This window comes from Caloenas nicobarica, chromosome 24, assembly GCF_036013445.1.
Source record: "Caloenas nicobarica isolate bCalNic1 chromosome 24, bCalNic1.hap1, whole genome shotgun sequence".
Classification (NCBI taxonomy): Eukaryota; Metazoa; Chordata; class Aves; order Columbiformes; family Columbidae; genus Caloenas; species Caloenas nicobarica.
The window spans coordinates 3,730,709-3,746,537 of NC_088268.1; the positions used below are offsets into that span (position 1 = coordinate 3,730,709).

The window sequence follows — 15,829 nt, forward strand, 5'->3', positions numbered from 1 at the left end:
AGAGGCCCAAGCGTGAGCTTCTCCCCCACTGCCTGGGCTTGCTCTCAGGCTTAAGGACCATCTGCCCCATCCCCAGAGACCCCAGTGAAGCCTACGGACAAGGGCTTGGTCTCTAGTGTGGTTCCTACTCGGGTAGAAAGAAAGGCGTGAAGGAATGTTCCTGTGGGGCTGGTGCTCTCTGGGGCACCCCAAAGCAGCACGGCCTCCTCGTGACCAGTTACTAGAGGGAGGGAGAACTCCTGAGACCTGAACAAAACCAATCACAAAACTAGGCGAGAATTTCTTTAGAGTTTAACTAAGAATGCGATACTATTTCCAGCCAGTTTCCCGTCTCGATAGTCACGTAACAAACCAAGGCAATGACGGTCTTGAGTTGACTGAACAGTTCTCAAGTTCAAATGTTGACACTTAATAGAGGGTCTCAGCATTGCTGCTCCGAGGCCTCTTGATCTTCTCAATGTTTTTAAGGATCATGTCATGCAAAGTGACCTGCAAACAAGGGAGAACAGGACTCAGACAAGAATTATAAAATTATTTTGGTTGGAAAAGACCCTCAAGATCATCAAGTCCAACTGTTAACCCAACCCTGGCACTAACCCTCGTCCCTGAGAACCTCATCTCTGCCCAGTCACCCACTGTACAGCTTTCCCAGCAGTTAAAACAGCAGCACAACTCAGCCTGGCACCACCATCAACCCCCGTGTGCAACCACACACCTCATGAAGATAACGGCCTCTTTCAGCCAGGCTTCACACTAAAAAGAGAAGATTTATCTTTACAGCCCTCAGGAACGGCTTGTTCCGCACAAAGAGCTTAGGATCACAGAGATAGAAGGAATATTTTGCGCTAGACTGGTGTGAACGCTCAGTTGGAAACACCTGCGGCTCTGGGAGGTGGTGCAGAGGCAGCAGTTGGCCCCTCTCAGAGCCAGAGCGGGGAGCAGACCAACTGCGTGCCAGGAAGAGGTGTAGCCGTACGGAAAGGGGCAGCAGCAGCAGGATCAAAAGGGCTCTCTCCACGGCTGAGCTCCGTTTTTTCACTTACATATTGATTCCTCAGCTCTGAAATGATCAGGCGCAGACTAATGTACTCCTTCTCGTCGATCTCTGTCACCGTGCGGCGGTAATCCTCCTGCAGAGAGCAGAGACGCGGCTGAGCGGCCTGAGCTCAGCTCTGCCTCCCAGACACAAGCGAAGGTCCTTCCGCAAAGGAATTCCCCCTTCAGCCCGCTCTCCTCTAACCAGCTGCCCTGAACCCTTGTACAATCCCAGCTCTTCCTGCAGGACCCTCAGCTCAAAAAGGACAGTGACCAAGTGGCCCAAAGAGTCCCAAAAAGCAGCAGCGTGTTAACACGTAAATCTTCACTTTGTGGTTTACTTACCACATGAGGGTACTTAGCTATTTTGGAAACCAACTTTGCTCTTGTGATATAATATCTGGTAGGAAAAGGGAGAGAATAAAGGTCAGATAAAGAACGCCAGGCTCAAGCTGCCCTAGAAAAGCTGGGGGACCTTCCCCAGGCAGTTTCCTTTTCCCAAGAGGATTCCTGCCCAAAAAAAGGGGCCTGTTCTTGCATGCCTACCTAGAAATCTGGTCCAGGTAGGATGCAGCCTCACTCTCCACAGTTCGAAGCTCAGCAACTGTTTCTTCCTGCGGGGAAGACAAGGAAGCCATGAGCTTCAAGAGACTGCAACACGTCTCAGCAGTGCCATGTCGAGCTCAGGTCTGGGTTTTAAAATCTAAACCAAGCCCAGGACTGCAGTTGCTGGACCCCATGAATGGAAAGATTCACAGGAACCAAAGAGATCCATGTCCCCGGAGCATGGTTCCCTCCTATGGCAGCGGTGCCTCACCTGAATAGAAACACCAAAGTTGTTTCCATCTTCTATCCTGGGGATGAGAAGCTGCACCCACATTTTCACCTGCGGTGGAAAGATCACAACACTGATCAAGGCCAACATCTCCAGAGATCTCTCGCGAAGGTTCTACCAAAAGCCCCCTGGGCTCCTGTCTTTGCCGTGCAGTTCCTGATACACTGCAGGTCCTTCACGCTCATGCAACACTTCTGAGATTATTTCCCACATGGCTGGGATGCCACACGAGCGCAGCTGCCCATGGGCAGCTCTCAGCGTCTGTGACTGTGCAAAGGGTAAAGAGGAGCCTCAAGGAAGGAGTCGGCACAGCAGCCATCGTCCTCCTTCAGCAAGTGAACTATGGAGCTACTTGAGAGCTCAGGAAAACATTATTTTGCTCCACCTACCTCCCAGACACTTTTAGTCACTGCAATACAAATCCTGCCTTTCCTTCTCTACAGAACAGAGTCACGGGATGGTTTGGTTTGGAGGGACCTTCCCAGCTCCCCCAGTGCCCCCCCTGCCATGAGCAGGGACATCTGCACCAGCTCAGGTTGCTCAGAGCCCCGTCCAGCCTGGCCTGGGATGTCTCCAGGGATGGTTCAGCCACCACCTCTCTGGCCAACCTGGGCCAGGCTCTCACCACCCTCAGCGCCAACAATTCCTTCCTCATGTCCAGCCTGAATCTCCCTCTTTTAGTTTAAAACCATTACCCCTCGTCCTGTTGCAACCAGCCCTGCAAAAAAAGTCTGTCCTCGTCTTTCTTTTAAGCACAGAAAGGCTGCAATAAGGTCTCCCTGGAGCTTTTTCTTCTCCAGGCTGAGCACCCCAACTCTTTCAGACAACACAGAGAGGCTGCTCCTTCCACCCAGAGCATCTTTGCTCTCCAGGAGCAAAACCATCCTAAAACCTCCATCCGCTCCAGCGCAACACCCACCGTGTTACACTTCTCAATGAGCAGCCTGATTTCTGGTTTCACTTTCTCAATGATGTCCACCAGCTGCTGGTTGCTCTTCAGCATCCCGTTGGGCATCACAAACACTTTGGTACCTGAGGACAGAGGAGAAAAACACTTCATGTCAGCGACACATCGCAACAGTTGCGCCAGGGGAATCAGACCGAACGTCCACCCGAGCGTTTTATCTCCCACAGTTTTATCTCCTGCAAAGGCCAGTGTGGACAGTGAGCCCGGTTATCGCTAACCTGTGGGGAAGGGGAAATCTGATGTGGGATAACAGCGATTGCCGCAAGAGAAGGAAAGGAAAAACACGGAGATGAGAGCTGGAGAGCTCCAGGCTGCTGAGACTGGGCAAAAAGGACTTTCCTGCTGCATGTGTATGAGCCGGCTCTGCCTCGGCTCAATCCAAAGCCTGGTATCTTCCTCCAGACAAGGAGAACTCTCAGCACACAGATCAGCAAGCCAGGCTCAAGCAAGTGCTACTTATGTCTATCAGAGAAGTCCTAATCATGCTTCTAAGAGCTGGAACCTGACTCCTCCACATGAGAACATCCGCAGGTCAGAATCAGAGAGGTCTCAGGGACAGGCCTGCATGAGCAGCAGCTGCTGTCAGGACAGGGCAAGTGGGGTGCAGGTGATTACACCCCGCTAAGACACGGCGCAGGCAGCAACACAAGAGACTTGGGGGACTCTTACCCTGAAAGGTCTCTTCGCGGTCTTCCAGCTTCCTCTTTTTCATATTGGGCTAAAATATATAAAACGTTTTACTCACAAACTAGTCAGAAGCTGTAACAGTGTTGCAAAGGAAACAAGGAAAACTTTAGAGCCTCTCTGCTGCGCTCCTGGTTCCTAAATATCCTTCTTTAAAAGGAAAGGAGGACTACAGAGCACAGCGTTACCTCTTCCCAGGCTTGAGAGACCAATTCCTAAAGCCTTTAGGAGAACCAGGGCCTGGTATTAAATAAGAATTTCCTTCTCCGGCACAGAGCAAGCCATGCAGTTTTAATTAAGAGAAGTAGGGAATCAGAGCCAAGAAAGTAACCTTACCCCATCCAGCCCATCGTGGCTGTTGGTGAGAAGAATCGGGTCAGGCACTGGGAGGTTCATGTCCGAATGGATCTGAGTGAGATCGTGAATATTCAGGATCGGCTCCTAAAAAAATAAAGCGGATTTGTTATTTAATTACGAACCAACCAACTCTGTCACACCAAACACAATGAGACGACAAAAGATTCAGACCTCCCTCTTATCCAGACATAAAATAAGGATGAATGAAAAATAAAAAGGCTAAGAACAAAAAAAAAAAAAAGTCTAACAATAGGCCTGTGACAAGACCTCCCTCCATCCAAAAGCGGCGCGCAGGCTCCAGCCTGTGATCAAAGCGACCAACTGTCTGCAGCGCTGGAGTCCCACAGCATCGCCAAGGACAGCCCGAAGTTGCCGAATACGTCAGAGAGATAAATGTGGCGAGCGCACAAAGAAAACTGAAAAAGGAAGCACCCCCTCTAGAGCTAAGAGCACTCCAGTGCACGCGAGGAACAGACCTGCTGCTTCGTGTCTTTGTAAGGAGGCAACATATGCAAGACAATACACAGGACGAGACCTGCCAGGTTGCTTTCAACACGTAGCTTGAAAAGGAAAAAAGGATCCAGAGCACAACATCGACCTTACCTTGAGGAACCCATCGAGTTCCAACAGCTTCTTTGGGAAAAAGTTTGCCACCAGGTCTTCAGCCTGAGAGAGAAAGAGCAGAGGACGGTGTGAAAAAATGGCGTGGGGTTCCTGCTAGCGGGCAAGAACACCAGGGAAACCAGCTGCGCAAAGGCAGGAAACATGAGAGAACACAAGTTGTGGCAGTCACCAGGCTAAACCAAGGTGAGAAGACACCAGAAGGGACGTGAGGGACAGGTGACTGATGCTCTGAGCGCTGCGGAGCTGCCAGGAGAGGCTCAAATCGCCCTCAGGACTGTCAGAAAAACGCAGCCGAATGGCCTCTCTCCTGTCCTATCACTTCTGGGCAGCGGCAGAGACACTCACCTCGCTGGTGATCCGCTCCCTGAAGGAGTCAACCTGCAGAAGGGAAAAAGAAACAGTTCAGAGCTGCGGGGATGCAGGGCTCAGCAAAACCAAGTTCTGAAACCTGCAGCTGGGAAGCTCAGCTCCAGCCCGAGCCCCGGGGCGCTCCAGGGGCAGCTCCGCCCCCGAGAATCGTCGTGGGAGCCCGCCCGGCTCGCCCACACCCAAGGCCGCTCCAGCCGGGCGAGGGAAGGCGCGGGGAACCGGGAACCGAGCAGCGCCCGCTCGGCCCGAGGAGTATCCACCGCACCCCGGGGAGCGCTCGGGGGCGGCCGCGGAGAAGCGCGGGGCGGGGTGGGGCACACAAACCGGGCGGGCGGTACCGGTGCGTGGGGTGGGACACAAACCGGGCGGGCGGCCTCACAACCAACGGCCGGGCCGCAACGGGCCCCGAGGCCTGAGCCGGCGGGGCGGGTCGCACCTTGAGCTTCACCTCCGGGTCCACCTTGAGCAGCGAGGCCATGGCGGCGGGTCCGGGTCCGGGTCCGGGTCCGGGTCCGCTCCGGGTCTGGCAGTTGCCGCGGGGCCGCCTGCGCCGCCGCCCCCCCCGCTCCTCACACACACACACACACACCGGCGCCGCCGCCGCCGGAAGTGACCTCACGCCGCGCGCCCGCCAATGCCGCGCGCCCCCCGCCGCCCGCGTGATCCCCCCCCCTCCCCGCGCACGCGCCGCCGGGTCCTGGCCGCTTCACACACACTCAACCGAAACGAAGAAAATAAACTTAGCAGAGTGAATTATGCTGTTAAGCGGCGTTCTTTATTTTATCAGCGCTGGGGATCATCTCCATAAGTGCTCCAGCGACTGGGTGCTCTTGCAGTGCTTATATTCACATAATTATTACATGTGCATTACAATTTTTGAAAATTTTGACACCTACACTAAGAAATAACTGATGGTGTTAGGTATAATTGCTTCCTTTCTTGCTTACATCTATTGATTATTAAATATAAACTAAGCACTCTGCTTCTAAACGATGTATCACCTTCTGTCTCCCTCTTGACGCGCAGAATGCTCTAAAATGCGAAAAATATCCCCTCATCTAAAACTTGAAAAATACCCCTCGTTTTGCAGGCGGTCAGAAAACATTTATCGTGTCAATTGGTTACATTAATTTGGCAGCTTCTCTTCCCAGCCACCCGGTGCGGGGGGAAATGGCGGGCGCGGTGCGCTATAGCCCTGCTAGGACCGTGCTCCCCCCGCCTCCCCCGGTAGATGCGTCATTTCCGGTGCGCGGCCATGGCGGAGCGGGCGCGGGGCTGAGCGATGGAGGGGACGCGCCCGCCCGCCTGCACCACGCAGGTCAGCTTCGTGTGCCAGCGCTGCAGCCAGCCGCTCAAGCTCGACACCTCCTTCAAGATCCTCGACCGCCTCACCATCCAGGAGCTCACCGGTACCGCGGGGGCGGCGGGGGGTGGAACCGGGGCGCGGGGGGGGGGCCCAGGCCCCGGTGACGCCTCCTCTCCCGTAGCCCCGCTGCTGGCGGCCGCGCCTGCCCGGCCCGGGGACGCGCACGAAGAGGAGAGCGGCCTGACGGAGGTACGGAGGGGGCGGCGGGACCCCCACCGGTAACGGTGCTCCGCTCTCCGGTGACCGTGTCTCCTTCTCCTGCGACCATTTTCCCTCCCGGTGGCCGTGTCCCCCCCACCCCGCTCCCGGTGGCCGTGTCCCCCCCGCCCCGCTCCCGGTGGCCGTGACCCTCCCCTCCCGATGACCGTTTTTCCCCCCTCCCAGTGACCGTGTCCCTTCTCTCCTGGTGACTTTTGTCCCCCTCCCGGTGACCGGTTTCCCCCCCGCCTCCCGGTGACGGTGTCCCCTCGCCCCACAGGAAGCCTTCACAGAGAACCGACAGGATGGCGTCTCCCGGAGGTTCATCCCACCAGCCAGGTACGGTCACCGGTGCTGCCGCGCTCCCACCGGGCTGGTCCCGGCCACAGGCGGGTCCCATACGGCTCCCCGGTAACTACCCGGGGACAGGGCCCCCCACAGGGTGTCACCGCTGGTGTCACCGCGCAGCCTGTTCTGTGTGATCCCAAGGGATCCCCCGAGGGCTCCTCAGCAGCAAACCCCCCGCTGTTATGTCACTGCTCGTTAGGATGCTGCTCGTTAGCTCCAAATTAACGCAAAGCGCTGTCGCGAGAGTGCCCTCCTGACCCGCGGGCTCCCCAGCTTCCTGCAAGTACGTCCTGTTCTTCCGCTCTGATTCTGGAACTAGTTTCAGGTTTAAGTCCAGCGCTAGAGCTGCCTCCCCTAGACCCTTGGCACTCAACTCTTGACTAAATTCCTTCCAAGGATGATGTCAACGGAAAGCGCCAACAGCTTCACGCTGATCGGGGAAGCGTCGGATGGCGGCACGATGGAAAACCTCAGCCGGAGGCTCAAGGCAAGTTTTCCATGAGCTGGTAAACTCAGATGCTTTTGAGCATCAGTTTTTCTCAGTGTTCTGCAAAATTAAATTGTAAAGTTGCCCGCAGCGCTGGCCTGACGGTATTTTTGTCGCTGAGTAGTTCAGTAAAGCTGGTTTATTTTAAATCAAGACTTAACCTGCGAAAAATACTTCACTGATTGAAGAATTGCGTGACTGTTGAAAGCAGCTGCCTGTGGTTCTGCCCCAGGTGAGGGTGAGGTCTCCCCACAGGTGACCGGTGACCTGTTTGACATCATGTCAGGGCAGACGGACGTGGATCACCCTCTGTGCGAGGAGTGCACAGACACGCTGCTGGACCAGCTGGACACGCAGCTCAACATCACCGAGAACGAGTGTCAGAACTACCGGTGAGTGAGCCAGGCGTGAGCTGAGACCGCGCTGCGTTAGCTTGAAACTCAGGAAAAACAATCAGAGCCGGGCCTAAGCCTTGACACAGCCACGCCTAATTGTCTAAGGCCAAGTGCTGAGTCCTGCACATGGGTCAGAACAACCCCATGAACGTTCCAGGGTTGCGGGAGAGTGGCTGGAATGTGCCCGGTGGAAAAGGACCTTGGGGTGTTGGTGACAGCAGCTGAACATGAGCCAGCGTGCGCCCAGGTGGCCAAGAGGCCACCAGCATCCTGGCTGGTACCAGCACTGGTGTGGCCAGCAGGCCCAGGGCAGTGACCGTCCCTGTGCTGGGCACTGGGGAGGCCAAACCTCGAATCCTGGGGGCAGTTCTGGGCCCCTCAGAACAAGAAAGACCTTGAGGTGCTGGAGCGAGTTGAGAGAAGGGAACGGAGCTGGGGAAGGGGCTGGAGCACAAGTGTGATGGGAGCGGCTGAGGGAGCTGGGGATTCAGCTGGAGAACAGGAGCTGAGGGGAGACCTTCTGATCTCTGAACTGCCTGAAAGGAGCTTGGAGCCGGGGGGGTCGGGCTCTGCTCCCAAGGAACAAGCGCCAGGAGCAGAGGAAATGGCCTCAAGTTGCTCCAGGCTGTCACAGAACTGGGGACGGTTGAGTTGTCCTCCCAGGACCCCTGTTTTGGTTGATCGTGTCACTCTCCTTTAGGAGATGCCTGGAGATCCTGGAACAAATGAACGAGGATGACAAGGAGAAACTGCAAACAGAACTGAAGGAACTCGCGCTAGAGGAAGAGCAGCTGATCCGGGAGCTGGAGGACGTTGAGAAGAACCGCAAGATGGTGGCTGAAGATTTCGAGAGAGTCAGGGCAGAGGCCGAGCGGCTGGAGCAGGAAGAAGCTCAGTGAGTGAACAACAACAGCAGCATAGGGCAGGGAATTTAGGTAACAGATAAATGAGATTATAACATGGAGAAACCGGTAAATAATGCACAAATGCAAGTGGCTTGTTCTTTGCAAAATTAAAAATAACCTCTCTGGTATATCGTGTGAGCAATCACTGTTCTGTAAGAGCCTGCACTGAGGGTTTCTTGTCTTGCTTTTATTAAAAGGTATCAGAAGGAATACTGTGAATTCAAGAGGCAGCAACTGGAGCTGGATGACGAGCTGAAAAGCGTGGACAACCAAATGCGCTATGCCCAGATGCAACTGGATAAATTAAAGAAAACCAACGTGTTCAATGCAACCTTTCACATCTGGTAATGTAGATGGTGGAATATTATGTCATTTTGCTATAAATCTGGTGCGTGAGGCCAGTTCAGTAACGCTGCACTTTGCAGGGAAGGTGCTTGTCAAATTCCAGTTATCTGCAACACAGTAATTGGTCACAGCACCCAACAGTGTTGGCTGAGAGAGGTCTGCGATGATGTGCAGGTGTGCAAACAGACCATGAAACAGCTTCTTCGTTAACGCCGTTAACGAACTGGGACCTACTGTGCCAGTCAGCAGTCCTGCTCTAGTGTCAGGCTTTAGAGAGCAGGGAGCTCAGGGGGTTTGAGAGTTTGGTTGTGGTTTTTTATTTTTTTTTAAATGAACTCTGTCCTAAAAAGAGCACAAGTGGTTGATGTTTTTATACACTCTTTACCCAGAGCCCCCAGACCCTGTGAGTACACGGCCCTTTCTTGGTTCCTGTGCTAGAAGCTGTTCCTGGAATCACAGAATCATTTTGGTTGGAAAAGCCCGTCAAAATCATGGAGTCCAACCATTAACCCAACCCCTGGCACTGCCCCATGTCCCTGAGAACCTCATCTCTGTCTGTTCAACCCCTCCAGGGATGGTGACTCCACCACTGCCCTGGGCAGCCTGTTCCAATGCCCGACAGTCCTTTGGGGAAGAAATTGTTCCCCAGATCCAACCTCAACCTCCCCTGCCTTTCGCTGAACTCACTCCTGCCCCACTGCGCTTATTTCTAATTCCTCTTCTCACAGGCACAGCGGTCAGTTTGGCACAATAAATAACTTCAGGCTTGGCCGCCTCCCCAGCGTTCCCGTGGAGTGGAACGAGATCAATGCCGCCTGGGGACAGACGGTGCTGCTGCTCCATGCGCTTGCCAACAAAATGGGCCTGAAGTTTCAAAGGTACCTGCAATATAACAACACTTTTCACTTCTGACACAGATAAAGACGGTTTGACTCATCTGCCGGTGAATCCTCTCTCCTTTCAGATACCGCCTCGTGCCGTATGGCAACCACTCGTATTTAGAGTCTCTCACGGACAAATCAAAGGTAAGAGAGATCCTGAACAAATCGAGGACATTGACCTTGAAAGCCACAGAGCTCTGGGGGACGCAGAAAACAAACTGAGCTCTTTATGAGCATACAGTACAGGAGAAGCGGCTGCCCTGACTTCTCCAACACAATATCTCTCTATCTACACAAACCCACTCGTTCTGCCACCCAGTAGCATTAAAATCCGATAGAACTCTCAAACTACGCACTGCAGCTGTCCTGAGGAAGAGAACATCATCTGGGGTGATTGTTGGTGATTGGGAACCCCAGCCCTCACGCGGCCGGTGCTTACCATAAACCAAGTCACGCTTATGTGCCACAAACCATTTCTAAGCATCCTCCAAGAAATTTAAGCCTTGCAAGAGACTAAAGAGCTGCGCTGACCGTATCTAAAATGGAAACAAGTCTCTTTTTCCAGGAGCTTCCCTTGTACTGTTCCGGAGGCCTGAGGTTTTTCTGGGACAATAAGTTCGACCATGCGATGGTGGCGTTCCTGGACTGCGTGCAGCAGTTTAAAGAGGAGGTGGAAAAAGGTGAAACTCGGTTTTGTTTGCCTTACAGGTGAGTGTTGCTGTAGAATGTGTCAAATTAACACCTCATGCACTGTCCTGCACAGCACTAACCAGCCTCTGGACCAGCCCTATCCCTCTGGAATCATCTGGTGTTCTTTAAAATGTGCAGGATTTGCTCTTAATTTAATTAAAATGTAAAGCTAGGTCCTTAGGGGAAGACCTGAGGCTTGCTGGATTTCCTTTAAAAACAAAGTATTCTTACATATAATAATATGAACATCAGATTTAAATTTTGGTATTTGATGTCATCTTGAAATTAAATGCTTGCAATGGTAATGCGCTAATAAAACTTTGTGTGTGATCCAGGATGGACGTGGAGAAAGGGAAGATTGAAGATACAGGTGGCAGCGGCGGCTCTTACTCTATTAAAACGCAATTTAACTCCGAGGAGCAATGGACAAAAGCACTAAAATTCATGTTAACTAACCTGAAGTGGGGTCTTGCCTGGGTCTCATCCCAATTCTATAACAAGTAACCATGTAAAGAACTCATCCTGGCAGCTGTAGAGCGTCTGCATTTTGTTGGAGAAAGTCAAAATCAAGATGTCTTTTAATATTAACCAGTACAAAATGTTTACAATACCAAAAATCCACAAGACACTTTATTTAAAATACCGTTATTACAAGTAGTGTATAGAAAAGCAATATGTAAAGTTATATCATTGAGCTGAACAGAATAAAATACAGAATAAAAAACAGAAAAAAAAATCAGCTATTGAATAGATGCTGAACTGGTACTTTTTGGGTTTATAAATGTGTATAAACTGGTGTTGAACTTCAAAACACCAGTAGTTCGGTTCTGTTACACCTTAAAACACAGGTTAGAAAAGCAAAACGTGACAAACATGGGGAATAATGTGGAATAACTCACGGAAGTTCTGCTTAGTCATTAAAGAGTAACGACGGTTTGAAATAAAATATTTTCTAAGTCACATCAGCACTTCTTTGTGCCCCTGAACTTAAGGAGGTTCAATACTGTTTAAAATCCTGTTCGCTATGATGTTAACTCTTTGTAACGCTTCCTGCAGCCTGTTCCTGCACAGAGCTGCACAGAGAAAATAATAAAAACACTATTCTACACAAAAAGTGCTTTCATTTAGCATCCTGAAAGGACGAGCTTTTCTAGTTAACACTTAACATGAAATATCACAGAACGCCTGGTGTTCGAAACCGAAAGTAAACCCAAGTTGTGCAGAATCACGCAAAACGGACCGTTAGCAGCAGCGTAGCAGTTTGCTGCTGCCACGCAAGCGCCTGGCTGTTGAAGATAATTCTATTTAAGACGCAAAATTCTGTTCTCTGGAGCTTTTGTTCCACGGATCCCATAGCGCTGCCTCGGAGTGGTGCCACCAAGGATGTGTGTCAGCACCGCGTAAGAAAATTCTAAGATACTTTGTGAAGTTATGCCAGTGATAGAGTTTAAATGCTCCACAACCTTACAAAGAAATGAAGATACTTATTGACAGTGCTTAATTTACAGATGTGCTTCTAAACCCAAGTCTAATGAGAGTAATCAGAATCATTTTGGTTGGAAAAGACCTTTAAGATCAGAGACCAACCATTACTCACCCTGGCACTAAATAGTTTCCCTGAGAACCTCATCTCTGTCTGTCCAGCCCCTCCAGGGATGGTGACTCCAGCACTGCCCTGGGCAGCCTGTTCCAATGCCCCACAGCCCTTGGGGGAAGAAATTGTTCCCCAGATCCAACCTCAACCTCCCCTGGTGCAACTTGAGGCCGTTTCCTCACTGAACCCCCAGCTCCCTCAGCCGCTCCCATCACACTTGTGCTCCAGCCCCTTCCCCAGCTTCGTTCCCTTCTCTCAACTCACTCCAGCACCTCAGGGTCTTTCTTGTCCTGAGGGGCCCAAAACTGCCCCCAGGATTTGAGGTTTGGCCTCCCCAGTGCCCAGCACAGGGGGACGATTGCTGCCTGCACTATTTCTGCCACCAAAATTGTTCCGGAGCGACTCTACCTGCTTCCAGTGCCCAGGGTGGAGTATGAACACGCTCGTGCTGATGATTCCAACAGCCAAGAGCATGGAATCTTCCTTTACTGTCAAAAACTTGGATCTGCAGAAATAAAAGCATCTTTCTGGTGTAAAATGATGCTACTTTTACACTTCAAAACCACCTGTTTCTGGAATCGCTGTACAGCCTATGGACACGCTGGCTCATTCAGTCCAAATAACGCCCAATTAACTTTAACTGATAGTGCTAAAGCTGGAATTTTATTATTAAGTTAAACACTTTCCTAACTCACCCATAAAGTTAAAGTACGTTGCTTTGAACCGGTGTATTAAGAACAATAAATAACACTAAGAGATCCTCAAATTAGAATATTTTAAAACTCGCCTACAAAAAAAACCCAAAAGGCATAACTGGAATTATGCAGCTATTTCATAGGTTTTTTTCAGGGTTTTAATTTCAAATAGTTATTTTAAGTAACAGTGACATAAGCCACTTACACCTGCAGCTTGTTTGGTGTCGGATTTTCGATGGCGACCTTCAACAATGTGTCATAGATGGTGTCTCTCATGAGGTAGGAGAAGTCCAGCAGCTGGATACACATGAAGTGTAAAGGTTGTGCAGGAAGCAAACAGCCGTTGTGTCCTGGCACAGAGATCGGACACGCGCTTCGAGTCATTAAACCGAATTAGAAAGAAGCGTTAAGTCACTTTAAGAGAGGGATGAAGATTTCTGGTCACAACTGCCCTTACACCAGGTTTTGGAGGTTTTAAACTCTTTAATCTTTCACTGAATGAGTCATGACTGGCTGCCCACCAACATACATCAGATTCTACTAAGGACAAAGCCTCATCCAAAAAATAACGCCCCGGAGAATCGGAAGTTTCATTTGCCTTCACAGGATACAAAAATCTGTAATACATTTTGGTTCTGATCAGTAATAGCTCTCACACCTTAAAAAAAAAAGATACTTTCCCATTCTCTTCTACTAATTCTCTTACCTAAAACCTCCAGGAGTAATTCCACGTAAGCTAAAGGGGTTGACACGTTGATCTGGAAGCGCAGAGTTTTCAAAACCGCAAGCTCCGACTCCAGCAGTTCCTGCTTAGAGTACGAGTATTTTAAAGATCGCAGAAATTTCAAAGCTGTGTCACTGTTTACTGCCTGAAGAGGAAAAAAAAAGACGAATTATATTCTATGCAATGAGGCCTGTACTTTTTGCCTCCAGTACTGGGAACATTTCCTGAGAAATTGTTACTTGATGAGTGACAATCTGCCCTAAATGGAAAAAGTTAGGTCTCCATTTCAATATCCTTTGTGTTTCACTATCACTAGTGCCTTTCAAAGAGGAAATCTAGTTTTTAACAGAGATTAACGTCCTACGTATCTTATTACATTGCTAAAAAACATTACAAGAAAAGGTTTCACTGGCTTACGTTGTAGTGTAAGGAAAGTTTGCTCGCGAGCTGAACGCATGACACGAGCCGCAGGACAAAGGTGTCGTAGATCTGATCCTGCAGAGAGCAGCAGCTGCTGCCATGTCCTTGGTCACGACTTTTAACCTTCTCTCCGGAGGAGATTTGTTCTATTTGCTTGATCATAAACCTGCAAAACCCACAACGGCTCAGAAAACGGTTCTTTTCTGCTATGAAAAGGAAGAAAAGCAATTCCGTGGGTACTTGGAATAGACAGGTGACTGTTAATTTGCATTAAATGAGTAGAGACAAAGCTCTAGACACACAAAAATATATTATACATAGCTTGAATGAGTGGTATAGAGTATGTACAGTGTAACCACATGAGAGAGAAACAAGAAACGCACTGAGCATCAGGATATTTATTACCTTTCGAGTAACTCCACCGCTTGGTACCTCGCTGATTGGTCCAAGTGCCATTTTTCAGACAAAAGGAATATAAATTCTGAAAAAAAAAAAAAAAAAGCAACAGTTATTCACTCCAGTCACCTGAAGCTAATTACGCAGCTGTTAACATCACAGGACTTAATTATGCAGCTGTTGACTGTCCCAGGAGTTAATTACACAGTTACTAACCATCTCAGTAGTTAATTATGCAGCTGTTAATTACCCCAGGAGACAGCTGTAGCTGAAAAAAAGTCTCACCCACTATCCGTGCCTCTTTGAAGCACCCAGCCTGATCGGGCAGCTCGCTCAGGTACTGCTCGTTTTCCGTGGCCAAATGGATCAGCGTATCCTCAATGATCTCAGGGGCCACCTCGCCAAACATGGGGCCCGAGTCCTGGCGCCGGGACCCCGCCCGCACCGGGGACCCCATGGGGCAGCTCAGAGGCCTTAAGGACGATAATTAGTCCACTAAGCTCCACAGAGTTTTGTGGCCTCGGAGGAACCGGAGCCCGCGGAGGAACGGGAACCCGCGGAGGAACGGGAACCCGCGGCCCCTCAGCCCTGCGGCCGCTCCCGGGCGCGGCCCCACCTCGGCACCTTCCCGGTCACGGGACCGCGCTCCACCAATCAGAGCGCGCTCCCTCCTCTGCCGCGCGCTGGGCTCCAGCCAATCACTCGACGCTCTGCTCCTGCGTCGCCCTCCCGATTGGTCATCCCTCTCCGCCGGATGTGACGTCGCCGCGCGGCGCGGAAGCGGCGGGGCGGGGAAGGGAAGATGGCGGCGCCGCGGGAGCCGGGCGGGGAGGCGGCGTTCGCGCAGCGCATCGACCCCGCGCGGGAGCCGGGGCTGAGCCCCGAGCAGCGGCTCCTCATGGCGCAGGTGGAGCGCGCCCAGCGCCAGCGGGCCCTGCAGCGCCGGCTCCGCGGCCGCAACGCGCTGCTGGCGTTCGGCATCGGCGCGGTGGCCTTTGGCATCTGTATCCTGCGGGGAGTGGGGCCGGTGGCCGGGGGGGGGGGGTCGCGCCGCGGCGGGGCCGCGCCCGCTGTTTTCCTTAACGGCTCCCGCAGACGGCTACACCTTCTACTCGGTGTCGCAGGAGCGGTTCCTGGACGAGCTGGAGCAGGAGGCGGAGGCGGCGCGGGCGCGGGCCCGGGCGCGGGCGGAGGGAGCGGCGAGTTGAGCCCGGAGGGACCGGACCCGGGAGCGAGTTACGGGCCTGGGGCACAGGGGAACGGCCCGGGCACGGGGCAGCTGCCCTTGCGGGAGTCACGGCCTGCGCAGGGCTCGGTGCGGCCCGGGGAAAGGTGTGGGGGCTCCCCTGCAGGCAGGGCCCCCCGGGAGCAGCCTGCAGGAGAGCAGCAAGGACTCGCTCCTGGGAAGGGCAGCAGTGCCCCGGTGCCCATCGCTTTCCACAATAAATACTCTGTCTGGAGAACGGCATCAGCGCCTGTTGGTAAAGCAGCTGGTGGCCCAGCTCAGGATCTTG

At 52.1% G+C, this 15,829-nt stretch overlaps 4 protein-coding genes across 4 annotated transcripts; 2 read left to right on the top strand and 2 right to left on the bottom strand.

Moving 5' to 3' along the window:
* Positions 1-276: 276 nt before the first annotated feature.
* On the bottom strand, positions 277-5,487 carry PSME3 (proteasome activator subunit 3). Its single transcript, XM_065651126.1, has 11 exons — positions 5,308-5,487; positions 4,848-4,880; positions 4,482-4,544; positions 3,858-3,962; positions 3,507-3,555; positions 2,790-2,902; positions 1,853-1,921; positions 1,582-1,649; positions 1,381-1,435; positions 1,044-1,130; positions 277-489 (listed from the first exon to the last, which is right to left on the bottom strand). The coding sequence occupies exons 1-11, from the start codon at positions 5,347-5,349 to the stop codon at positions 409-411; spliced, it is 765 nt and encodes a 254-aa protein (XP_065507198.1). The 5' UTR covers positions 5,350-5,487; the 3' UTR covers positions 277-408.
* A 634-nt stretch (positions 5,488-6,121) lies between these two features.
* Positions 6,122-11,866, top strand: BECN1 (beclin 1). Its single transcript, XM_065651013.1, has 11 exons — positions 6,122-6,280; positions 6,359-6,426; positions 6,716-6,774; positions 7,180-7,270; positions 7,526-7,662; positions 8,366-8,560; positions 8,768-8,914; positions 9,644-9,793; positions 9,880-9,940; positions 10,362-10,504; positions 10,822-11,866. Exons 1-11 carry the CDS (start codon positions 6,154-6,156, stop codon positions 10,988-10,990), a joined length of 1,347 nt encoding a protein of 448 aa, XP_065507085.1. The 5' UTR covers positions 6,122-6,153; the 3' UTR covers positions 10,991-11,866.
* Positions 11,788-14,772, bottom strand: CNTD1 (cyclin N-terminal domain containing 1). The gene is made up of 7 exons (XM_065651014.1): positions 14,601-14,772; positions 14,325-14,400; positions 13,917-14,085; positions 13,482-13,644; positions 12,981-13,125; positions 12,489-12,585; positions 11,788-11,949 (listed from the first exon to the last, which is right to left on the bottom strand). The coding sequence occupies exons 1-7, from the start codon at positions 14,770-14,772 to the stop codon at positions 11,788-11,790; spliced, it is 984 nt and encodes a 327-aa protein (XP_065507086.1).
* Positions 14,773-15,069: 297 nt separating this feature from the next.
* LOC135998089 (cytochrome c oxidase assembly factor 3 homolog, mitochondrial) lies at positions 15,070-15,783 on the top strand. Its single transcript, XM_065651193.1, is given in 2 exon segments — positions 15,070-15,319; positions 15,411-15,783. Coding segments are annotated over 2 exon segments (363 nt in total). The 3' UTR covers positions 15,524-15,783.
* The last annotated feature ends 46 nt before the right edge of the window (positions 15,784-15,829 follow it).